Source organism: Oncorhynchus masou, chromosome 28 (assembly GCF_036934945.1).
Source record: "Oncorhynchus masou masou isolate Uvic2021 chromosome 28, UVic_Omas_1.1, whole genome shotgun sequence".
NCBI classification, from domain to species: domain Eukaryota; kingdom Metazoa; phylum Chordata; class Actinopteri; order Salmoniformes; family Salmonidae; genus Oncorhynchus; species Oncorhynchus masou.
In genome coordinates, this window is record NC_088239.1 from 2,018,506 (window position 1) to 2,044,540 (window position 26,035).

The following is a 26,035-nucleotide window of genomic DNA, read 5'->3' on the forward strand; positions in this document are numbered from 1 at the left end:
CCTTGGCCTCTGTTTCTATGGAACCAGTTGTTTTAGCCAGCTGGGGGCCTCCCAGCCCAGTCCCTTGGAGCACAACGTTCTGGGTCTTTGTGTATCAGGGTTTTTGTGTTAACACATGACTTCGGGGTGGGGGGGTAATAATATGTTGAGTATGTTCACATATTGAAGTACATCGGTATGTCAGCCTCCCAATACGACACATGAAATCTGCTGTTCCAGAGAGATCTATACATGACTACTGTCCCATTTGGATGTAGAGCTATGACGTCCTCTGTCTGTCTGTAGTGTGGAGGCAACCCAGAGATCCTTCAGCTGCTGACTCCATTTACAGAGAGGGCGTACTCTAAAGCCCCTGGGAATGCTGATGTGGCCAATGAGATGGGTTACCTTCTGTCCCTACAGAAGAAGACTAAGGAGGCCACCAGGTGGTACTCTACTGCTCTCGACATTGACACCAGCAGTGTCCCAGCCCTGGCAGGTAGGTGGGTTAGTGTCTACACATTCATACACAGTTCCCCTGCTTTCCCAGTGTGTTGATGTGCATCTTCTTAGCTTTTTTCTAAATGTGATAGCTCTGCTGAGTAATAACATGACATGTCCAAAAGTATGTGGACACCTGCTCGTCGAACATCTCATTCCAAAATCATGGGCATTAATATGGAGTTGGTCCCTCCCTTTGCTGCTATAACAGCTTCCACTCTTCTGGGAAGGCTTTAATATGGAGTTGGTCCCTCCCTTTTGCTGCTATAACAGCCTCCACTCTTCTGGGAAGACTTTAATATGGAGTTGGTCCCCCCTTTGCTGCTATAACAACCTCCACTCTTCTGGGAAGGCTTTCCACTAGATGTTGGAACTAGAGGTCGGCCGATTATGATTTTTCAACGCCGATACTGATACCGATTATTGGAGGACCCCCCAAAAAAAGCCAATACCGATTAATCGGTCGATTTAAAAAAAAAATGGATTTGTAATAATGACAATAACAACAATACTGAATGAACACTTTTCTTTTACCTTCATATAATACATCAATAAAATCAATTTAGCCTCAAATAAATAATGAAACATGTTCAATTTGGTTTAAATAATGCAAAAACAAAGTGTTGGAGAAGAAAGTAAAAGTGCAATATGTGCCATGTAAAAAAGCTAACGTTTCAGTTCCTTGCTCAGAACATGAGAACATATGAAAGTTGGTGGTTCCTTTTAACATGAGTCTTCAATATTCCCAGGTAAAATGTTTTAGGTTGTAGTTATTATAGGAATTATAGGACTATTTCTCTCTATACCATTTGTATTTCATTAACCTTTGACTATTGGATGTTCTTATAGGCACTTTAGTATTGCCAGTGTAACAGTATAGCTTCCATCCCTCTCCTCGCTCGAACCAGGAACACAAGGACAACAGCCACCCTCGAAGCAGCGTTACCCATGCAGAGCAAGGGGAACAACTATTCCAAGTCTCAGAGCGAGTGACGTTTGAAACGCTATTATCGCGCACCCCGCTAACTAGCTAGCCATTTTACATCGTTTACACCAGCCTAATCTCGAGAGTTGATAGGCTTGAAGTCATAAACAGCTCAATGCTTGAAGCATTGCAAAGAGCTACTGGAAAACGCACTAAATGTGCTGTTTGAATGAATGCTTACGAGCCTGCTGCTGCCTACCATCGCTCAGTCAGACTGCTCTACCAAATATCAAATCATAGACTTAATTATAACATAATAACACACAGAAATACGAGCCTTTGGTCATTGATATGGTCGAATCCGGGAAACTGTCACAAACTGCTGCATTTACCCTGACTGCTTGCACGGAAGTGACACTATTTCACTAATTATAAGAAATTCATGTTAGCAGGCAATATTAACTAAATATGCAGGTTTAAAAATATATACTTTTTTATTGATTTTAATGAAAGGCATTGTTGTTTGGTGCAACGACATTGCTAAATCATCACCCGTTTGTCGAAGTAGGCTGTGGTTCGATGAGAAATTAACAGGCACCGCATCGATTATATGCAACGCAGGACACGCTAGATAAACTAGTAATATCAACCATGTGTAGTTAACTACTGATTATGTTACGATTGATTGTTTAAAAAAAAATAAGCTTAACGCTAGCTAGCAACTTACCTTGGCTTCTTGCTGCCCTCACGTAACAGGTGGTCAGCCTGCCATGCAGGCTCCTCATGGAGTGCAATGTAAGGCAGGTGGTAATTCCTCCTTCACCAAACTTTACAGTTGGCACTATGCATTGGGGCAGGTAGTGTTTTCCAGATTTGTCCTTCGGAATGCCAGATGGTGAAGCGTGATTTATCACTCCAGAGAACGCATTTCCACTGCTCCAGAGTCCAATTGCGGCGAGCTTTACACCACTTAGGCTTGTTTTGCAGCTGCTCGGCCATGGAAACTCATTTCATGAAGCTCCCGACAAACAGTTATTGTGCTGCCATTGTTTCCAGAGGAAGTTTGGAACTCGGTAGTGAGTGTTGCAACTGACGACATGATTTTTACACACTGCGCTTTTCAGCACTCGGCGGTCCCGTTCTGTGAGCTTGTGTGGCCTACCACTTCGCCGATGAGCCGTTGTTGCTCCTAGACGTTTCCACTTCACAATAACAGTACTTACCTTTGACCGGGGGCAGCTCGAGCAGGACAGAAATTTGACTAACTGTCTTGTTGGAAAGGTGGCATCCTATGACGGTGCCGGAATGTCACTGAGCTCTTCATTCCGGTCCATTCTACTGTCAATGTTTGTCTATGGAGATTGCATGGCTGTGTGCTCGCTTTAATACACCTGTCATCAACAAGTGTGGCTGAAATAGCCAAATCCACTAATTTCAATTGGTGTCCACATACGTTTGTGTATATTTAGTGTATTTCCTATGCTTCTTAAGGCAATGTCCTTGAACTTGCTGTATGTTGAGTGTTGTGGTGAGGCCACTGAGGTGTTTGTTTTTCTAGGACTGATCCGCTGCCAGCTGATGGACGGCCAGCTACAGGAAGCAGCCAATCAGCTGGAGTTCTTTAGAGAGATCCACCAGTCCATTGGCCAGTCAGCGGTATGACACGCAGCATTCTCCTGAGTGACCAATCACATTACACTGATCTATCACTGAGGTCACACGGTCCTATAAATTGAACGAGATTGGGGGGGGGTGTTGAGATTTAGTTTGATTAGGAGCGTGGTAAGAAAAGTACAGTAAAGGAACTGAATCTTCCCCTGTCTGTACTGTAGGAGCTGGTCCTTCTGCAGGCTCTCCTGGTCCACAAGAGAGGGGCGGGGCTAGCGGTGATGTCACCCTTACTGAAGGAGGCCACCGACCTTCACTTCCGGGACCTGCGAGGGCGACCAATGGGACCAGACTACTTCCACAGGCTCCACCCCGACTTTATTTTCCAAGTGGTCAACCTCTACCTTTCCTTCTTCCAGGTAAACCCTTAGACCCCTCAACTTCAACTCTGGACCTGGTAGCCAATTCCACTGCTTTTTAAAATTCTTCCCCTCTCATCAGGGACTGATTTAGACCTGGGACACCAGGTGGGTGATTCCCCTCTAATCAGGGACTGATTTAGACCTGGGACACCAGGTGGGTGATTCCTCTCTAATCAGGGACTGATTTAGACCTGGGACACCAGGTGGGTGATTCCCCTCTAATCAGGGACTGATTTAGACCTGGGACACCAGGTGGGTGATTCCCCTCTAATCAGGGACTGATTTAGACCTGGGACACCAGGTGGGTGATTCCTCTCTAATCAGGGACTGATTTAGACCTGGGACACCAGGTGGGTGATTCCCCTCTCATCAGGGACTGATTTAGATCTGGGACACCAGGTGGATGAAAATAATTATCAGGTAGAACCGAAAATCAGCTGTAATTCGTAGGTAGACTAGCAGTTAAGAGCGTTGGGCCAGTAACCAAAAGGTTGCTGGTTCAAATCACTGGTTCAAATCCCAGAGCTGAAACATCTGTGCCCTTGAGCAAGGATCAGTTGAATACCCCTGGTCTAGACATGGGTAATGAGGGATCAGTTAAATATCCCTGGTCTAGACAACACGGGTAATGAGGGATCAGTTGAATACCCCTGGTCTAGACAACACGGGTAATGAGGGATCAGTTGAATACCCCTGGTCTAGACAACAAGGGTAATGAAGGATCAGTTAAATATCCCTGGTCTAGACAACATGGGTAATGAGGGATCAGTTGAATACCCCTGGTCTAGACAACATGGGTAATGAGGGATCAGTTAAATACCCCTGGTCTAGACAACATGGGTAATGAGGGATCAGTTGAATACCCCTGGTCTAGACAACATGGGTAATGAGGGATCAGTTAAATACCCCTGGTCTAGACAACATGGGTAATGAGGGATCAGTTGAATACCCCTGGTCTAGGCAACATGGGTAATGAGGGATCAGTTGAATACCCCTGGTCTAGACAACATGGGTAATGAGGGATCAGTTAAATACCCCTGGTCTAGACAACATGGGTAATGAGGGATCAGTTGAATACCCCTGGTCTAGACAACATGGGTAATGAGGGATCAGTTAAATACCCCTTCCAAGTATATTACTCGCTAATATCCAGTCCCCTGTTAAAACTTCTTAATGACAAGTGGGACGGTAGCGTCAGCCGCTGTATGAGATTTCAAAAAGGCTTTACAGCGAAAGCAAACCATGCGATTATCTGAGGACAGCGCCCCGCATACAAACACATGAAAATCATATTTCAACCAGGCAGGTGCTCCACAAAAGTCAGAAATAGCGATATAATTAATGCCTTACCTTTGAAGATCTTCTTCTGTTGGCACTCCAATATGTCCCAGAAACATCACAAATGGTACTTTTGTTCGATAATGTCCTTCTTTATGTCCCAAAAATGTCAATTTATTTTGCGCTTTTGATTTCAGAAATACACCCGTTTCAACTCGCCCAACATGCCTACAAAGTGTCTAATAAGTTACCTGTAAACTTGATCCAAACATATCAAACAATGTTCCTAATCCAACCTCAGGTACCCTGTTTCTAATACCGGATAAAAACAACGTGGAGCACGCTCCAGTTCTCGCGCACCAAAAGAGTAGAGTCCACCTGGAGTGACACTTACAATGAACAGGACTCCTTCTTCATTTCTCAAAAGATAAACATAGAACAATTTCTAAAGACTGCTGACATCTAGTGGAATCCATAGGAACTGCAACCAGGTTCCTCATAATAAGGGAGTCCCATAGAAAACAATTGGAAAATCATATGACCTCAATTTGTATCCCCCTGGATGATTTGTCCTCTGGGTTTCGCCTGCCATATCAGTTCTGTTATACTCACAGACATTATTTTATCAGTTTTAGAAACGTTAGAGTGTTTTCTATCCATATGCATATCCTAGCTTCTGGGCCTGAGTAACATCCGGAGGTGAAAATACTGCCCCCTACCCAAGAGAGGTTAACAAAGACGACGAAATTAGGGCAGGAGTATCTTTCCAAAGAGATACCCGGGATTGTAACATATTCTGCTTCACGGAAACATGGCTAGCTGGGGACATGAGATTCTCTGATCCACCTCTACGCACCTCTGCTTTTAAATGCTAGTTAAACTAAGTGCATGCTCTTCAACCGATTGCTGCCCGCAGCCTCCCGCCTGACTTGCATCACTACTCTGGACAGTTCTGACTTAGAATATGTGGACAACTACAAATACCTAGATGTCTGGCTAGACTGTAAACTATCCTTCCACATTAACTGTAAACTCTCACATTAACCATCTCCAATCCAAAGGTAAATCTAGAATCGGCTTCCTATTTTGCAACAAAGCCTCCTTCACTCATGCTGCCAAACATACCCTCGTAAAACTGACTCTCCTATCGATCCTTGACTTTAATGATGTCATTTACAAAATAGCCTCCAACACTCTTCTCAACAAATTGGTTAAATAAAGGTGAAATAAAAAATGTATTCATAAAAAATAACATCTGCTAACCATGTGTATGTGACCAATAAAATTTGATTTAATTTATAGCATTTCCATGCAGGAGGGAAAGTTCTTTAGCAGTATTTTTAACGACCCATGCCTCCACTCCCCTCCCTCCCAGGAGAAGCCCCTGACGGCAGGTCAGCCCATCCCCTTTGGCCTGAGTCACTCTGGAATGGTCCTGCAGCCTGTGGTCGAGATGGCCCCCGGACTGCTGCCTGGAGCCTACCACATGGCCCATGTCAAGTTCCTTTCAGGTAGGAGCCTATCAGGGTGTCTGCATTCTCCGTCCTCCCTCCTCCATGACCCAGAAACCGATCAGTGGTCGAGGAGTGTGTCATTTTGTTAGTAGTCAAACGGAAGATGGTCCTCCTCTCCTCGATAGCCTCATTTGGCGAGGAAGCACAAGTGAATTTTACCAGGAAGCCACACTCCCTTTGAATCAGTTGTATAACTGGAGGAGAAAACCAAGAATACATTCAAAAACAATATGCTATATATCATTTTACCTGTAAAATGTCTTAACTAACTTCATTTGTTTTTATCACTTTATACATGCATTTTGGGATCCACCCCTGTGAACATCATTTATTTTGGGATCCACCCCTGTAAACATCATTTATTTTGGGATCCACCCCTGTAAACATCATTTATTTTGGGATCCACCCCTGTAAACACAATTTATTTTGGAATCCACCCCTGTAAACGTAATTTATTTGGGGATCCACCCCTGTAAACGCAATTTATTTTGGGATCCACCCCTGTAAACGCAATTTATTTTGGGATCCACCCCTGTAAACGCAATTTATTTTGGGATCCACCCCTGTAAACATCATTTATTTTGGGATCCACCCCTGTAAACATAATTTATTTTGGGATCCACCCCTGTACACGTCATTTATTTTGGGATCCACCCCTGTAAACACAATTTATTTTGGGATCCACCCCTGTAAACTGACGTGGCAGGCTAGGAGAACTGACGTGGCAGGCTAGGAGAACTGACGTGGCAGGCTAGGAGAACTGATGTGGCAGGCTAGGAGAACTGACGTGGCAGGCTAGGAGAACTGACGTGGCAGGCTAGGACAACTGACGTGGCAGGCTAGGACAACTGACGTGGCAGGCTAGGAGAACTGACGTGGCAGGCTAGGACAACTGACGTGGCAGGCTAGGAGAATTAATGTGGCAGGCTAGGACAACTGACGTGGCAGGCAACTGACGTGGCAGGCTAGGAGAACTGACGTGGCAGGCTAGGAGAACTGACGTGGCATGCTAGGAGAACTGACGTGGCAGGCTAGGAGAACTGACGTGGCAGGCTAGGAGAACTGACGTGGCAGGCTAGGAGAACTGACGTGGCAGGCTAGGAGAAGGCTGAATTAACGTGGCAGGCTAGGACAAACTGACGTGGCAGGCTAGGAGAACTGACGTGGCAGGCTAGGAGAACTGACGTGGCATGCTAGGAGAACTGACGTGGCATGCTAGGAGAACTGACGTGGCAGGCTAGGAGAACTGACGTGGCAGGCTAGGAGAACTGACGTGGCAGGCTAGGAGAACTGACGTGGCAGGCTAGGAGAACTGACGTGGCAGGCTAGGAGAACTGACGTGGCAGGCTAGGAGAACTGATGGCAGGCTAGGAGAACTGACGTGGCAGGCTAGGAGAACTGACGTGGCAGGCTAGGAGAACTGACGTGGCAGGCTAGGAGAACTGACGTGGCAGGCTAGGAGAACTGACGTGGCAGGCTAGGACAACTGACGTGGCAGGCAGGACAACTGACGTGGCAGGCTAGGACAACTGACGTGGCAGGCTAGGAGAACTGGCAGGCTAGGAGAACTGACGTGGCAGGCTAGGAGAACTGACGTGGCAGGCTAGGAGAACTGACGTGGCAGGCTAGGAGAACTGACGTGGCAGGCTAGGACAACTGACGTGGCAGGCTAGGACAACTGACGTGGCAGGCTAGGAGAACTGACGTGGCAGGCTAGGACAACTGACGTGGCAGGCTAGGAGAACTCACGTGGCAGGCTAGGACAACTGACGTGGCAGGCAACTGACGTGGCAGGCTAGGAGAACTGACGTGGCAGGCTAGGACAACTGACGTGGCAGGCTAGGAGAATTAATGTGGCAGGCTAGGACAACTGACGTGGCAGGCAACTGACGTGGCAGGCTAGGAGAACTGACGTGGCAGGCTAGGACAACTGACGTGGCAGGCTAGGAGAACTGACGTGGCAGGCTAGGAGAACTGACGTGGCAGGCTAGGAGAACTGACGTGGCAGGCAAGGAGAACTGACGTGGCAGGCTAGGAGAACTGACGTGGCAGGCTAGGAGAACTGACGTGGCAGGCTAGGAGAACTGACGTGGCAGGCTAGGAGAACTGACGTGGCAGGCTAGGAGAACTGACGTGGCAGGCTAGGAGAACTGACGTGGCAGGCTAGGGACGTGGCAGGCTAGGAGAACTGACGTGGCAGGCGTGGCAGGCTAGGACAACTGACGTGGCAGGCTAGGACAACTGACGTGGCAGGCTAGGAGAACTGACGTGGCAGGCTAGGACAACTGACGTGGCAGGCTAGGGAGAATTAATGTGGCAGGCTAGGACAACTGACGTGGCAGGCAACTGACGTGGCAGGCTAGGAGAACTGACGTGGCAGGCTAGGAGAACTGACGTGGCATGCTAGGAGAACTGACGTGGCATGCTAGGAGAACTGACGTGGCAGGCTAGGAGAACTGACGTGGCAGGCTAGGAGAACTGAAGTGGCAGGCTAGGACAACTGACGTGGCAGGCTAGGAGAACTGACGTGGCAGGCTAGGAGAACTGACGTGGCAGGCTAGGAGAACTGATGTGGCAGGCTAGGAGAACTGACGTGGCAGGCTAGGAGAACTGACGTGGCAGGCTAGGAGAACTGACGTGGCAGGCTAGGAGAACTGACGTGGCAGGCTAGGAGAACTGACGTGGCAGGCTAGGACAACTGACGTGGCAGGCTAGGACAACTGACGTGGCAGGCTAGGACAACTGACGTGGCAGGCTAGGAGAACTGACGTGGCAGGCTAGGAGAACTGACGTGGCAGGCTAGGACAACTGACGTGGCAGGCTAGGACAACTGACGTGGCAGGCTAGGAGAACTGACGTGGCAGGCTAGGACAACTGACGTGGCAGGCTAGGAGAATTAATGTGGCAGGCTAGGACAACTGACGTGGCAGGCAACTGACGTGGCAGGCTAGGAGAACTGACGTGGCAGGCTAGGACAACTGACGTGGCAGGCTAGGAGAATTAATGTGGCAGGCTAGGACAACTGACGTGGCAGGCAACTGACGTGGCAGGCTAGGAGAACTGACGTGGCAGGCTAGGACAACTGACGTGGCAGGCTAGGAGAACTGACGTGGCAGGCTAGGAGAACTGACGTGGCAGGCTAGGAGAACTGACGTGGCAGGCAAGGAGAACTGACGTGGCAGGCTAGGAGAACTGACGTGGCAGGCTAGGAGAACTGACGTGGCAGGCTAGGAGAACTGACGTGGCAGGCTAGGAGAACTGACGTGGCAGGCTAGGAGAACTGACGTGGCAGGCTAGGAGAACTGACGTGGCAGGCTAGGACAACTGACGTGGCAGGCTAGGAGAACTGACGTGGCAGGCTAGGACAACTGACGTGGCAGGCTAGGACAACTGACGTGGCAGGCTAGGAGAACTGACGTGGCAGGCTAGGACAACTGACGTGGCAGGCTAGGAGAATTAATGTGGCAGGCTAGGACAACTGACGTGGCAGGCAACTGACGTGGCAGGCTAGGAGAACTGACGTGGCAGGCTAGGACAACTGACGTGGCAGGCTAGGAGAACTGACGTGGCAGGCTAGGAGAACTGACGTGGCAGGCTAGGAGAACTGACGTGGCAGGCTAGGAGAACTGACGTGGCAGGCTAGGAGAACTGACGTGGCAGGCTAGGACAACTGACGTGGCAGGCTAGGACAACTGACGTGGCAGGCTAGGACAACTGACGTGGCAGGCTAGGAGAACTGACGTGGCAGGCTAGGAGAACTGACGTGGCAGGCTAGGAGAACTGACGTGGCAGGTTAGGAGAACTGACGTGGCAGGCTAGGAGAACTGACGTGGCAGGCTAGGAGAACTGACGTGGCAGGCTAAGGGAACTGACGTGGCAGGCTAGGAGAACTGACGTGGCATGCTAGGAGAACTGACGTGGCAGGCTAGGAGAACTGACGTGGCAGGCTAGGAGAACTGACGTAGGAGAACTGACGTGGCAGGCTAGGAGAACTGACGTGGCAGGCTAGGAGAACTGATGTGGCAGGCTAGGAGAACTGACGTGGCAGGCTAGGAGAACTGACGTGGCAGGCTAGGAGAACTGACGTGGCAGGCTAGGAGAACTGACGTGGCAGGCTAGGAGAACTGACGTGGCAGGCTAGGACAACTGACGTGGCAGGCTAGGACAACTGACGTGGCAGGCTAGGACAACTGACGTGGCAGGCTAGGACAACTGACGTGGCAGGCTAGGAGAACTGACGTGGCAGGCTAGGAGAACTGACGTGGCAGGCTAGGAGAACTGACGTGGCAGGCTAGGACAACTGACGTGGCAGGCTAGGACAACTGACGTGGCAGGCTAGGAGAACTGACGTGGCAGGCTAGGACAACTGACGTGGCAGGCTAGGAGAATTAATGTGGCAGGCTAGGACAACTGACGTGGCAGGCAACTGACGTGGCAGGCTAGGAGAACTGACGTGGCAGGCTAGGACAACTGACGTGGCAGGCTAGGAGAATTAATGTGGCAGGCTAGGACAACTGACGTGGCAGGCAACTGACGTGGCAGGCTAGGAGAACTGACGTGGCAGGCTAGGACAACTGACGTGGCAGGCTAGGAGAACTGACGTGGCAGGCTAGGAGAACTGACGTGGCAGGCTAGGAGAACTGACGTGGCAGGCAAGGAGAACTGACGTGGCAGGCTAGGAGAACTGACGTGGCAGGCTAGGAGAACTGACGTGGCAGGCTAGGAGAACTGACGTGGCAGGCTAGGAGAACTGACGTGGCAGGCTAGGAGAACTGACGTGGCAGGCTAGGAGAACTGACGTGGCAGGCTAGGACAACTGACGTGGCAGGCTAGGAGAACTGACGTGGCAGGCTAGGACAACTGACGTGGCAGGCTAGGACAACTGACGTGGCAGGCTAGGAGAACTGACGTGGCAGGCTAGGACAACTGACGTGGCAGGCTAGGAGAATTAATGTGGCAGGCTAGGACAACTGACGTGGCAGGCAACTGACGTGGCAGGCTAGGAGAACTGACGTGGCAGGCTAGGACAACTGACGTGGCAGGCTAGGAGAACTGACGTGGCAGGCTAGGAGAACTGACGTGGCAGGCTAGGAGAACTGACGTGGCAGGCTAGGAGAACTGACGTGGCAGGCTAGGAGAACTGACGTGGCAGGCTAGGACAACTGACGTGGCAGGCTAGGACAACTGACGTGGCAGGCTAGGACAACTGACGTGGCAGGCTAGGAGAACTGACGTGGCAGGCTAGGAGAACTGACGTGGCAGGCTAGGAGAACTGACGTGGCAGGTTAGGAGAACTGACGTGGCAGGCTAGGAGAACTGACGTGGCAGGCTAGGAGAACTGACGTGGCAGGCTAAGGGAACTGACGTGGCAGGCTAGGAGAACTGACGTGGCATGCTAGGAGAACTGACGTGGCAGGCTAGGAGAACTGACGTGGCAGGCTAGGAGAACTGACGAGGAGAACTGACGTGGCAGGCTAGGAGAACTGACGTGGCAGGCTAGGACAACTGACGTGGCAGGCTAGGAGAATTAATGTGGCAGGCTAGGACAACTGACGTGGCAGGCAACTGACGTGGCAGGCTAGGAGAACTGACGTGGCAGGCTAGGAGAACTGACGTGGCATGCTAGGAGAACTGACGTAGGAGAACTGACGTGGCAGGCTAGGACAACTGACGTGGCAGGCTAGGAGAACTGACGTGGCAGGCTAGGAGAACTGACGTGGCAGGCTAGGACAACTGACGTGGCAGGCTAGGAGAATTAATGTGGCAGGCTAGGACAACTGACGTGGCAGGCAACTGACGTGGCAGGCTAGGAGAACTGACGTGGCAGGCTAGGAGAACTGACGTGGCATGCTAGGAGAACTGACGTGGCAGGCTAGGAGAACTGACGTGGCAGGCTAGGAGAACTGACGTGGCAGGCTAGGAGAACTGACGTGGCAGGCTAGGACAACTGACGTGGCAGGCTAGGACAACTGACGTGGCAGGCTAGGAGAACTGACGTGGCAGGCTAGGACAACTGACGTGGCAGGTTAGGAGAACTGACGTGGCAGGCTAGGAGAACTGACGTGGCAGGCTAGGACAACTGACGTGGCAGGCTAGGACAACTGACGTGGCAGGCTAGGACAACTGACGTGGCAGGCTAGGACAACTGACGTGGCAGGCTAGGAGAACTGACGTGGCAGGCTAGGACAACTGACGTGGCAGGCTAGGACAACTGACGTGGCAGGCTAGGAGAACTGACGTGGCAGGCTAGGAGAACTGACGTGGCAGGCTAGGAGAACTGACGTGGCAGGCTAGGACAACTGACGTGGCAGGCTAGGACAACTGACGTGGCAGGCTAGGACAACTGACGTGGCAGGCTAGGAGAACTGACGTGGCAGGCTAGGAGAACAGACGTGGCAGGCTAGGACAACTGACGTGGCAGGCTAGGAGAACTGACGTGGCAGGCTAGGAGAACTGACGTGGCAGGCTAGGAGAACTGACGTGGCAGGCTAGGACAACTGACGTGGCAGGCTAGGACAACTGACGTGGCAGGCTAGGACAACTGACGTGGCAGGCTAGGAGAACTGACGTGGCAGGCTAGGAGAACTGACGTGGCAGGCTAGGAGAACTGACGTGGCAGGCTAGGAGAACTGACGTGGCAGGCTAGGAGAACTGACGTGGCAGGCTAAGGGAACTGACGTGGCAGGCTAGGAGAACTGACGTGGCAGGCTAGGAGAACTGACGTGGCAGGCTAGGAGAACTGACGTGGCATGCTAGGAGAACTGACGTGGCAGGCTAGGAGAACTGACGTGGCAGGCTAGGAGAACTGACGTAGGAGAACTGACGTGGCAGGCTAGGAGAACTGACGTGGCAGGCTAGGACAACTGACGTGGCAGGCTAGGAGAATTAATGTGGCAGGCTAGGACAACTGACGTGGCAGGCAACTGACGTGGCAGGCTAGGAGAACTGACGTGGCAGGCTAGGAGAACTGACGTGGCATGCTAGGAGAACTGACGTAGGAGAACTGACGTGGCAGGCTAGGACAACTGACGTGGCAGGCTAGGAGAACTGACGTGGCAGGCTAGGAGAACTGACGTGGCAGGCTAGGACAACTGACGTGGCAGGCTAGGAGAATTAATGTGGCAGGCTAGGACAACTGACGTGGCAGGCAACTGACGTGGCAGGCTAGGAGAACTGACGTGGCAGGCTAGGAGAACTGACGTGGCATGCTAGGAGAACTGACGTGGCAGGCTAGGAGAACTGACGTGGCAGGCTAGGAGAACTGACGTGGCAGGCTAGGAGAACTGACGTGGCAGGCTAGGACAACTGACGTGGCAGGCTAGGACAACTGACGTGGCAGGCTAGGAGAACTGACGTGGCAGGCTAGGACAACTGACGTGGCAGGTTAGGAGAACTGACGTGGCAGGCTAGGAGAACTGACGTGGCAGGCTAGGACAACTGACGTGGCAGGCTAGGACAACTGACGTGGCAGGCTAGGACAACTGACGTGGCAGGCTAGGACAACTGACGTGGCAGGCTAGGAGAACTGACGTGGCAGGCTAGGACAACTGACGTGGCAGGCTAGGACAACTGACGTGGCAGGCTAGGAGAACTGACGTGGCAGGCTAGGAGAACTGACGTGGCAGGCTAGGAGAACTGACGTGGCAGGCTAGGACAACTGACGTGGCAGGCTAGGACAACTGACGTGGCAGGCTGACGTGGCAGGCTAGGACAACTGACGTGGCAGGCAGGCTGGAGAACAGACGTGGCAGGCTAGGACAACTGACGTGGCAGGCTAGGAGAACTGACGTGGCAGGCTAGGAGAACTGACGTGGCAGGCTAGGAGAACTGACGTGGCAGGCTAGGACAACTGACGTGGCAGGCTAGGACAACTGACGTGGCAGGCTAGGACAACTGACGTGGCAGGCTAGGAGAACTGACGTGGCAGGCTAGGAGAACTGACGTGGCAGGCTAGGAGAACTGACGTGGCAGGCTAGGAGAACTGACGTGGCAGGCTAAGGGAACTGACGTGGCAGGCTAGGAGAACTGACGTGGCAGGCTAGGAGAACTGACGTGGCAGGCTAGGAGAACTGACGTGGCAGGCTAGGAGAACTGACGTGGCAGGCTAGGAGAACTGACGTGGCAGGCTAGGATAAGGAACGTAGGCATCTATCACATAGCTCAGGTCTAGTTCCTCTCAGGTGAGACCAACATGATGGACAAGGCAACCTGAATTGTGACTCACAAGTTAACATGATAAACTACCAATATAACATTGATTGAGGTAAGTCCCTGCAACAGACTAGTCGCCTCCTGCTCCTGTGAGCCGGTTGACTTACTTTATTATATACAATATTACTCTGTTTAAACGTCTATCTCGCTGTCTGGGTCTCCTGTCAGGTGACAGCCAGTCAGCTCAGCAGTTCCTGGATTTCTGTCTGGAGAGAGACCCGACCATCGCTGAGGTCCACCTGCTGCAGGCCAGGATACACCTCCATGAGGGAGACTACAACCTCTGCTTTCAGTGTCTGGAGACCGGAGTCAGCCACAACTTCCAGGTAAACTAGTGTAGAGACCAGACCAGAGTCAGCCACAACTTCCAGGTAAACTAGTGTAGAGACCAGACCAGAGTCAGCCACAACTTCCAGGTAAACTAGTGTAGAGACCAGAATCAGTCACAACTTCCAGGTAAACTAGTGTAGAGACCAGAGTCAGTCACAACTTCCAGGTAAACTAGTGTAGAGACCAGAGTCAGACACAACTTCCAGGTAAACTAGTGTAGAGACCAGAGTCAGCCACAACGTCCAGGTAAACTAGTGTAGAGACCAGAATCAGTCACAACTTCCAGGTAAACTAGTGTAGAGACCAGACCAGAGTCAGTCACAACTTCCAGGTAAACTAGTGTAGAGACCAGAGTCAGTCACAACTTCCAGGTAAACTAGTGTAGAGACCAGAGTTAGCCACAACTTCCAGGTAAACTAGTGTAGAGACCAGAGTTAGCCACAACTTCCAGGTAAACTAGTGTAGAGACCAGAGTTAGCCACAACTTCCAGGTAAACTAGTGTAGAGACCAGACCAGAGTCAGTCACAACTTCCAGGTAAACTAGTGTAGAGACCAGAGTCAGTCACAACTTCCAGGTAAACTAGTGTAGAGACCAGAGTCAGTCACAACTTCCAGGTAAACTAGTGTAGAGACCAGAGTCAGTCACAACTTCCAGGTAAACTAGTGTAGAGACCAGAGTCAGTCACAACGTCCAGGTAAACTAGTGTAGAGACCAGAGTTAGCCACAACTTCCAGGTACACTAGTGTAGAGACCAGACCAGGGTCAGCCACAACTTCCAGGTAAACTAGTGTAGAGACCAGAGTTAGCCACAACTTCCAGGTAAACTAGTGTAGAGACCAGAGTCAGTCACAACTTCCAGGTAAACTAGTGTAGAGACCAGAGTCAGTCACAACTTCCAGGTAAACTAGTGTAGAGACCAGAGTCAGCCACAACTTCCAGGTAAACTAGTGTAGAGACCAGAGTCAGTCACAACTTCCAGGTAAACTAGTGTAGAGACCAGAGTCAGCCACAACTTCCAGGTAAACTAGTGTAGAGACCAGAGTCAGTCACAACTTCCAGGTAAACTAGTGTAGAGACCAGACCAGAGTCAGCCACAACTTCCAGGTAAACTAGTGTAGAGACCAGAGTCAGTCACAACTTCCAGGTAAACTAGTGTAGAGACCAGAGTCAGTCACAACTTCCAGGTAAACTAGTGTAGAGACCAGAATCAGTCACAACTTCCAGGTAAACTAGTGTAGAGACCAGAGTTAGCCACAACTTCCAGGTACACTAGTGTAGAGACCAGACCAGGGTCAGCCACAACTTCCAGGTAAACTAGTGTAGAGACCAGAGTTAGCCACAACTTCCAGGTAAACTAGTGTAGAGACCAGAGTCAGTCACAACTTCCAGGTAAACTAGTGTAGAGACCAGAGTCAGTCACAACTTCCAGGTAAACTAGTGTAGAGACCAGAGTCAGTCACAACTTCCAGGTAAACTAGTGTAGAGACCAGACCAGGGTCAGCCACAACTTCCAGGTAAACTAGTGTAGAGACCAGACCAGAGTCAGCCACAACTTCCAGGTAAACTAGTGTAGAGACCAGAGTCAGTCACAACTTCCAGGTACACTAGTGTAGAGACCAGAGTTAGCCACAACTTCCAGGTAAACTAGTGTAGAGACCAGACCAGAGTCAGCCACAACTTCCAGGTAAACTAGTGTAGAGACCAGAGTCAGTCACAACTTCCAGGTAAACTAGTGTAGAGACCAGAGTCAGTCACAACTTCCAGGTAAACTAGTGTAGAGACCAGACCAGAGTCAGCCACAACTTCCAGGTAAACTAGTGTAGAGACCAGAGTCAGTCACAACTTCCAGGTAAACTAGTGTAGAGACCAGAGTCAGTCACAACTTCCAGGTAAACTAGTGTAGAGACCAGAGTCAGTCACAACGTCCAGGTAAACTAGTGTAGAGACCAGAGTCAGTCACAACTTCCAGGTAAACTAGTGTAGAGACCAGAGTCAGTCACAACTTCCAGGTAAACTAGTGTAGAGACCAGAGTCAGTCACAACTTCCAGGTAAACTAGTGTAGAGACCAGAGTCAGCCACAACTTCCAGGTAAACTAGTGTAGAGACCAGAGTCAGTCACAACTTCCAGGTAAACTAGTGTAGAGACCAGAGTCAGTCACAACTTCCAGGTAAACTAGTGTAGAGACCAGAGTCAGTCACAACTTCCAGGTAAACTAGTGTAGAGACCAGACCAGAGTCAGCCACAACTTCCAGGTAAACTAGTGTAGAGACCAGAGTCAGTCACAACTTCCAGGTAAACTAGTGTAGAGACCAGAGTCAGTCACAACTTCCAGGTAAACTAGTGTAGAGACCAGAGTTAGCCACAACTTCCAGGTAAACTAGTGTAGAGACCAGACCAGGGTCAGTCACAACTTCCAGGTAAACTAGTGTAGAGACCAGAGTCAGTCACAACTTCCAGGTAAACTAGTGTAGAGACCAGAGTCAGTCACAACTTCCAGGTAAACTAGTGTAGAGACCAGACCAGAGTCAGCCACAACTTCCAGGTAAACTAGTGTAGAGACCAGAGTCAGTCACAACTTCCAGGTAAACTAGTGTAGAGACCAGAGTCAGTCACAACTTCCAGGTAAACTAGTGTAGAGACCAGAGTCAGTCACAACGTCCAGGTAAACTAGTGTAGAGACCAGAGTCAGTCACAACTTCCAGGTAAACTAGTGTAGAGACCAGAGTCAGTCACAACTTCCAGGTAAACTAGTGTAGAGACCAGAGTCAGTCACAACTTCCAGGTAAACTAGTGTAGAGACCAGAGTCAGTCACAACTTCCAGGTAAACTAGTGTAGAGACCAGAGTCAGTCACAACTTCCAGGTAAACTAGTGTAGAGACCAGAGTCAGTCACAACTTCCAGGTAAACTAGTGTAGAGACCAGAGTCAGTCACAACTTCCAGGTAAACTAGTGTAGAGACCAGACCAGAGTCAGCCACAACTTCCAGGTAAATAGATGTGTACTTTCACTGTAGGGGGATTGATTGTGTTACATAAAGGTGTACATTAAGAATTAAGTGTATCCAGCATCACCCCTCCCTCTCCCTCTTTCCATCCCCCCACCTCTTTCCATCCCTCCACCTCTCCCTCTTTCCATCCCTCCACCTCTCCCTCTTTCCATCCCTCCACCTCTCCCTCTTTCCATCCCTCCACCTCTCCCTCTTTCCATCCCTCCACCTCTTTCCATCTCTCCCCCTCTCTCTTTCTCCCTCTCTCCCTCTTTCCATACCTCTCCCTCTTTCCATCCCTCCACCTCTCCCTCTTTCCATCCCTTCCCCTCTTTCCATCCCTCCACCTCTCCCTCTTTCTCCCTCTCCCCCTCTTTCCATCCCTCCCCCTCTCTCTTTCTCCCTCTTTCCATCCCTCTCCCTCTTTCCATCCCTCCCCCTCTCTCTTTCTCCCTCTCCCCCTCTTTCCATCCCTCCCCCTCTCTCTTTCTCCCTCTCTCCCTCTTTCCATCCCTCCACCTCTCCCTCTTTCCATCCCTCCCCTTCTCTCTTTCTCCCTCTCTCCCTCTCTCCCTCTTTCCATCCCTCTCCCTCTTTCTGTCCCTACACCTCTCCCTCTTTCCATCCCTCCCCCTCTCTCTTTCTCCCTCTCTCCCTCTTTCCATCCCTCTCCCTCTTTCCATCCCTCCACCTCTCCCTCTTTCCATCCCTCCCCCTCTCTCTTTCTCCCTCTCTCCCTCTTTCCATCCCTCTCCCTCTTTCCATCCCTACACCTCTCCCTCTTTCCATCCCTCCCCCTCTCTCTTTCTCCCTCTCTCCCTCTTTCCATCCCTCTCCCTCTTTCCATCCCTACACCTCTCCCTCTTTCCATCCCTCCCCCTCTCTCTTTCTCCCTCTCTCCCTCTTTCCATCCCTCTCCCTCTTTCCATCCCTCCACCTCTCCCTCTTTCTATCCCTCCCCCTCTCTCTTTCTCCCTCTTTCCATCCCTCTCCCTCTTTCTGTCCCTCCACCTCTCCCTCTTTCCATCTCTCCCCCTCTCACTTTCTCACTCTCTCCCTCTTTCCATCCCTCTCCCTCTTTCTGTCCCTCCACCTCTCCCTCTTTCCATCCATCCCTCCCCCTCTCTCTTTCTCCCTCTCTCCCTCTTTCTGTCCCTTCCTCTCTCTCTTTCTTCCTCTCTCCTTTCCATCCCTTCCTCTCTCTCTTTCTTCCTCTCTCCTTTCCATCCCTCCCTCTCTCCCTCTTTCCATCCCTCCCTCTCTCCCTCTTTCCATCCCTCCCTCTCTCCCTCTCTCCATCCCCCCACCTCTTTCCATCCCTCCACCTCTCCCTCTCTCCATCCCCCCACCTCTTTCCATCCCCCCACCTCTCCCTCTTTCCATCCCCCCACCTCTCCCTCTTTCCATCCCTCCACCTCTCCCTCTTTCCATCCCCCCACCTCTCCCTCTTTCCATCCCTCCATCTCTCCCTCTTTCCATATCCCTCTCCCTCTTTCCATCCCTCCACCTCTCCCTCTTTCCATCCCTCCATCTCTCCCTCTTTCCATATCCCTCTCCCTCTTTCCATCCCTCCACCTCTCCCTCTTTCCATCCCTCCACCTCTCCCTCTTTCCATCTCTCCACCTCTCCCTCTTTCCATCCCTCCCTCTCTCCCTCTATCCATCCCTCCCTCTCTCCCTCTTTCCATCCCTCCCCTCTCTCTCTTTCCATCCATCCCTCCACCTCTCTCTTTCTCCCTCTTTCCATCCCTCCCCCTCTCTCTTTCTCCCTCTCCCCCTCTTTCCATCCCTCCCCCTCTCTCTTTCTCCCTCTCTCCCTCTTTCCATCCCTCCACCTCTCTCCACCCTTCCCAAGGTGCTAGATTTCCCCCAGTACCACCAACTCAAAGCCCGTGCATTGCGGGGTGTTGGAGAGCTGGAGGAGGCTATCAAGTCCCTGAATGTGGCGATGGGGATCCAAGCAGTGAGTGGGAGAGAGGCCCACGTCAGCAACAGTGAACGTGTGTCTGTGTTCCTGGAGCTGGCTGAGGCACTGAGACTACACGGAGAACCGGTACACTACATGTATACATTGATTGATTGACTGACTGGTTGATTGATTACTACTTTGCTTATGGTAGTCCGTCATGTCCCATGATTACTTCCTTCCACTTCTACCTATATTGATGGCTTTTACTTTGGCTATAGAGTCCAATGCTCTAGTCACATGTTCAGTTTTGGTTAGTTTGTGGAAGTGCATTTTCTGACCTCATGCAATCCTGTAAGACTTCCATGGCTGTGACCCACACTTCTCATCTTCTGCATTTCTTACTAGCAGAGCTGGTGCCAGGTAGACAGTGTAGTGTGTGTCTATAAACCCCTTCCATCCCTCCTCCTCTCCTGCCAGGATGAGTCGACCATGGTGCTGCAGGACGCTATCGTGGCGTTCGCTGGTACCCCAGAGGAGATCTGTGTGACAATAGCTAACGTGGACATGGCCTTGGCTAAAGATGACCTGGACACAGCCCTCAGCGTCCTCAGAGGCATCACACCGGACCAGGTTGTGAAGACACTGTTCCGTTCGTTCTAACTGAATGGACAATAGAGAACATCTTCCTTTTCTTCTTGTTCTCTTCAGACGCACTACGCAGCGGCCAAGGAGAAGATGGCCCTCATATACCTGCAGAAACGCAAAGACAAGAAGCTGTACATAGCCTGCTATAGGGAGATCAGAGACGAACTACCCGGGCCTCAGTCCTCTATCCTTCTGGGGGACGCCTACATCAATGTACAAGAGGTATAACAAGAGCTGCTCATCTGTAACTCAGTTGGTAGATCATGGATCTTGGTTCTCTGTAACTCAGTAGGTAGATCTTGGTCCTCTGTAATTCAGTAGGTAGTTCATGGATCTTGGTCCTCTGTAATTCAGTAGGTAGATCATGGATCTTGGTCCTCTGTAACTCAGTAGGTAGATCATGGATCTTGGTCCTCTGTAACTCAGTAGGTAGATCATGGATCTTGGTCCTCTGTAACTCAGTAGGTAGATCATGGATCTTGGTCCTCTGTAACTCAGTAGGTAGATCATGGATCTTGGTCCTCTGTAATTCAGTAGGTAGATCATGGATCTTGGTCCTCTGTAACTCAGTAGGTAGATCATGGATCTTGGTCCTCTGTAACTCAGTAGGTAGATCATGGATCTTGGTCCTCTGTAACTCAGTAGGTAGATCATGGATCTTGGTCCTCTGTAACTCAGTAGGTAGATCATGGATCTTGGTCCTCTGTAATTCAGTAGGTAGATCATGGATCTTGGTCCTCTGTAACTCAGTAGGTAGATCTTGGTCCTCTGTAACTCAGTAGGTAGATCTTGGTCCTCTGTAACTCAGTAGGTAGATCATGGATCTTGGTCATCTGTAACTCAGTTGGTAGATCATGGATCTTGGTCTTCTGTAACTCAGTAGGTAGATCATGGATCTGGAAATGGCAGGATAGTGGTTTTGATTTCTGGGTCCACCCATAGGTCCAAATCAATAATAATATGCACCATTACTGTAATTGGATTAAAGAGGGTGTTAAATGTTTTAACTGTCTCACCAGTAGTACCTTGTGTACTGCGTATTATTGACTGTCCACATCACGTTAGTAGGGCTTTGCAAATGCATTGACACGGTAAGGGATGTCAAATATCACATTTCTATTCTGCAGCCAGAGAGAGCTATTGAGGTGTATCGAGAGGCAATGAGCTGGACGGTTCGGGATGCAACCCTGTGGAGAAAGATGGGCAGAGCCTATGTGAAGAGCCATCAGTACAACCAGGTATTGTAGACGGGAAAGGCTGCGGCAAAGATTCAAGCACAAATACTGCTCAGTGCTCACACAGAACGTTCTTTCCTTTTTACACTGTTTCTCAAGAGTGAAAGCTCTATTTGTTTGCCATTTTACTAAGGAATGTTCTCATACTGTTTCCTTCCCTCCTCACTCTATTTCTTACCTGATTGGTCCTGCAGGCTGTCAGTCACTGAGTGTTTATATCACTAACCTGATTGGTCCTGCATGCTGTCAGTCACTGAGTGTTTATATCACTAACCTGATTGGTCCTGCAGGCTGTCAGTCACTGAGTGTTTATATCACTAACCTGATTGGTCCTGCAGGCTGTCAGTCACTGAGTGTTTATATCACTAACCTGATTGGTCCTGCAGGCTGTCAGTCACTGAGTGTTTATATCACTAACCTGATTGGTCCTGCAGGCTGTCAGTCACTGTGTTTATATCACTAACCTGATTGGTCCTGCAGGTTGTCAGTCACTGAGTGTTTATATCACTAACCTGATTGGTCCTGCAGGTTGTCAGTCACTGAGTGTTTATATCACTAACCTGATTGGTCCTGCAGGCTGTCAGTCACTGAGTGTTTATATCACTAACCTGATTGGTCCTGCAGGCTGTCAGTCACTGAGTGTTTATATCACTAACCTGATTGGTCCTGCAGGCTGTCAGTCACTGAGTGTTTATATCACTAACCTGATTGGTCCTGCAGGCTGTCAGTCACTGAGTGTTTATATTACATTTACATTTAAGTCATTTAGCAGACGCTCTTATCCAGAGCGACTTACAAATTGGTGAATTCACCTTCTGACATCCAGTGGAACAGCCACTTTACAATAGTGCATCTAAATCATTAAGGGGGGGGGTGGTGAGAAGGATTACTTATCCTATCCTAGGTATTCCTTGAAGAGGTGGGGTTTCAGGTGTCTCCGGAAGGTGGTGATTGACTCCGCTGTCCTGGCGTCGTGAGGGAGTTTGTTCCACCATTGGGGGGCCAGAGCAGCGAACAGTTTTGACTGGGCTGAGCGGGAACTGTACTTCCTCAATGGTAGGGAGGCGAGCAGGCCAGAGGTGGATGAACGCAGTGCCCTTGCTTGGGTGTAGGGCCTGATCAGAGCCTGGAGGTACTGCGGTGCCGTTCCCCTCACAGCTCCGTAGGCAAGCACCATGGTCTTGTAGCGGATGCGAGCTTCAACTGGAAGCCAGTGGAGAGAGCGGAGGAGCGGGGTGACGTGAGAGAACTTGGGAAGGTTGAACACCAGACGGGCTGCGGCGTTCTGGATGAGTTGTAGGGTTTAATGGCACAGGCAGGGAGCCCAGCCAACAGCGAGTTGCAGTAATCCAGACGGGAGATGACAAGTGCCTGGATTAGGACCTGCGCCGCTTCCTGTGTGAGGCAGGGTCGTACTCTGCGGATGTTGTAGAGCATGAACCTACAGGAACGGGCCACCGCCATGATGTTGGTTGAGAACGACAGGGTGTTGTCCAGGATCACGCCAAGGTTCTTAGCGCTCTGGGAGGAGGACACAATGGAGTTGTCAACCGTGATGGCGAGATCATGGAACGGGCAGTCCTTCCCCCAGTCCTTCACTAACCTGATTGGCTTCCACCACAAGTCTCATCAGCAAAGTGTTCCTTGGGGCTGTGTCGTCCATCTTGGGGCTGTGTCGTCTCCATCTTGGGGCTGTGTCGTCCATCTTGGGGCTGTGTCGTCTCCATCTTGGGGCTGTATCGTCTCCATCTTGGGGCTGTGTCGTCCATCTTGGGGCTGTGTCGTCTCCATCTTGGGGCTGTGTCGTCTCCATCTTGGGGCTGTGTCGTCTCCATCTTGGGGCTGTGTCGTCTCCATCTTGGGGCTGTGTCGTCTCCATCTTGGGGCTGTGTCGTCTCCATTTGGGGCTGTGTCGTCTCCATCTCGGGGCTGTGTCGTCTCCATCTCGGGGCTGTGTCGTCTCCATCTTGGGGCTGTGTCGGCCATCTTGGGGCTGTGTCGTCTCCATCTTGGGGCTGTGTCGTCTCCATCTTGGGGCTGTGTCGTCTCCATCTTGGGGCTGTGTCGTCTCCATCTTGGGGCTGTGTCGTCTCCATCTTGGGGCTGTGTCGTCTCCATCTTGGGGCTGTGTCGTCTCCATCTTGGGGCTGTGTCGTCTCCATCTTGGGGCTGTGTCGTCTCCATCTTGGGGCTATGTCGTCCATCTTGGGACTGTGTCGTCTCCATCTTGGGGCTGTGTCGTCCATCTTGGGGCTGTGTCGTCTCCATCTTGGGGCTGTGTCGTCTCCATCTTGGGGCTGTGTCGTCTCCATCTTGGGGCTGTGTCGTCTCCATCTTGGGGCTGTGTCGTCTCCATCTTGGGGCTGTGTCGTCTCCATCTTGGGGCTGTGTCGTCCATCTTGGGGTTGTGTCGTCTCCATCTTGGGGCTGTGTCGTCCATCTTGGGGCTGTGTCGTCCATCTTGGGGCTGTGTCGTCCCCATCTTGGGGCTGTGTCGACCCCATCTTTGGGCTGTGTCGTCCATCTTGGGGCTGTGTCGTCTCCATCTTGGGGCTGTGTCGTCTCCATCTTGGGGTTGTGTCGTCTCCATCTTGGGGTTGTGTCGTCTCCATCTTGGGGCTGTGTCGTCCATCTTGGGGCTGTGTCGTCTCCATCTTGGGGCTGTGTCGTCCATCTTGGGGCTGTGTCGTCCATCTTGGGGCTGTGTCGTCTCCATCTTGGGGCTGTGTCGTCTCCATCTTGGGGCTGTGTCGTCTCCATCTTGGGGCTGTGTCGTCTCCATCTTGGGGCTGTGTCGTCTCCATCTTGGGGCTGTGTCGTCTCCATCTTGGGGCTGTGTCGTCTCCATCTTGGGGCTGTGTCGTCCATCTTGGGGCTGTGTCGTCCATCTTGGGGTTGTGTCGTCTCCATCTTGGGGCTGTGTCGTCCATCTTGGGGCTGTGTCGTCCATCTTGGGGCTGTGTCGTCCATCTTGGGGCTGTGTCGTCCCCATCTTGGGGCTGTGTCGTCCCCATCTTTGGGCTGTGTCGTCCATCTTGGGGCTGTGTCGTCTCCATCTTGGGGCTGTGTCGTCCATCTTGGGGCTGTGTCGTCCATCTTGGGGCTGTGTCGTCCATCTTGGGGCTGCGTCGTCCATCTTGGGGCTGCGTCTTCCATCTTGGGGCTGCGTCGTCCATCTTGGGGCTGCGTCGTCCATCTTGGGGCTGCGTCGTCCATCTTGGGGCTGTGTCGTCTCCATCTTGGGGCTGTGTCGTCCATCTTGGGGCTGTGTCGTCCATCTTGGGGCTGTGTCGTCCATCTTGGGGCTGTGTCGTCCATCTTGGGGCTGTGTCGTCTCCATCTTTGGGCTGTGTCGTCCATCTTGGGGCTGTGTCGTCCATCTTGGGGCTGTGTCATCCCCATCTTGGGACTCCCATATGAACCTGCTCAGGACTTTGATGCAGGAATCAGTATCCAGATAACTAGCTACTTCTAGGTGGACAACTCAACTCACAAGGCAAGTAAAGATCACACCATACCGCTTCACCTCTATGGGTCCGAAGTAATCTATGCCCACATGGGTGAAAGGCGGCAAATCGGATGACACCCGATCTTGTGGAAGGTCGGCCATCTTCTGTTCTCCAGCTCTAGCTTGCATCCGCCTGCAAAAGACACAGCTCTTAAGGATCTTCCTTGCTAAGGAGTTGGCACACGGTATCCAATATCGCTGGCGAAGTCTAGAAACCATGTGACCTCTCCCAGAGTGGCCAACCTGCTCATGGATGTGGAGTAAGATCAGTCTGGAGATGTAGGAGTCTTTGGGAAGGATCATAGGATTCTTTTGTTCATAGCAGCTTTGCTTAACTTTCCTCCCACTCTCAGAATGCCACTTTCCCACCCATTTTCACCTACCTCATCCCCACACTGTTTTTATTTATTTACTTTTCTGCTCTTTTGCACACCAGTATCTCTACCTGTACATGACCATCTGATCATTTATCACTCCAGTGCTAATCTGCAAGGTTGTAATTATTTGCCTACCTCCTCATGCCTTTTGCACACAATGTATATAGACTCGCCTTTTTTGTACTGTGTTATTGACTTGTTAATTGTTTACTCCATGTGTAACTCTGTGTTGTCTGCTCACACTGGTTAGCTTTATCTTGGCCAGGTCGCAGTTGCAAATGAGAACTTGTTCTCAACTAGCCTACCTGGTTAAATAAAGTTGAAATAAAAAAAATAAAAAAAATAAAAAATTCAACAATTGGATAACGTTTACAGATTGAGCTGCTTCTCTCGGCACATTGTCTTCCTTTCACAACAAGTGCAATTTCTTGTTTAAAGCACTGTCTTTGCTTAAATCGGATGATGACCGTTTCTGCTTCATATAGGTCATCCACAGACAGACTTATCTTTTCCAAAAATCATTTTGAACTTGTTAATTTGTTCCTTCAGTGAGTTTGTTAGACTCTGATCTGATCCTGGATCAGTTTTTGTTTTTTTTCCTTT

The 26,035-nt window shown here is 50.8% G+C and overlaps 1 protein-coding gene across 1 annotated transcript in view; it reads left to right on the forward strand.

The window, feature by feature from the left end:
* The window catches only part of LOC135517097 (tetratricopeptide repeat protein 21B-like), an 87,511-nt gene that overhangs the window by 11,784 nt on the left and 49,692 nt on the right, over positions 1-26,035 (forward strand). The window contains exons 9-17 of the mRNA XM_064941120.1: positions 286-478; positions 2,964-3,061; positions 3,238-3,432; positions 6,089-6,224; positions 14,607-14,764; positions 19,614-19,811; positions 20,145-20,297; positions 20,376-20,534; positions 21,440-21,550. Coding sequence (XP_064797192.1) covers positions 286-478; positions 2,964-3,061; positions 3,238-3,432; positions 6,089-6,224; positions 14,607-14,764; positions 19,614-19,811; positions 20,145-20,297; positions 20,376-20,534; positions 21,440-21,550 — 1,401 coding nt within the window. The remainder of the gene's footprint in view (positions 1-285; positions 479-2,963; positions 3,062-3,237; positions 3,433-6,088; positions 6,225-14,606; positions 14,765-19,613; positions 19,812-20,144; positions 20,298-20,375; positions 20,535-21,439; positions 21,551-26,035) is intronic.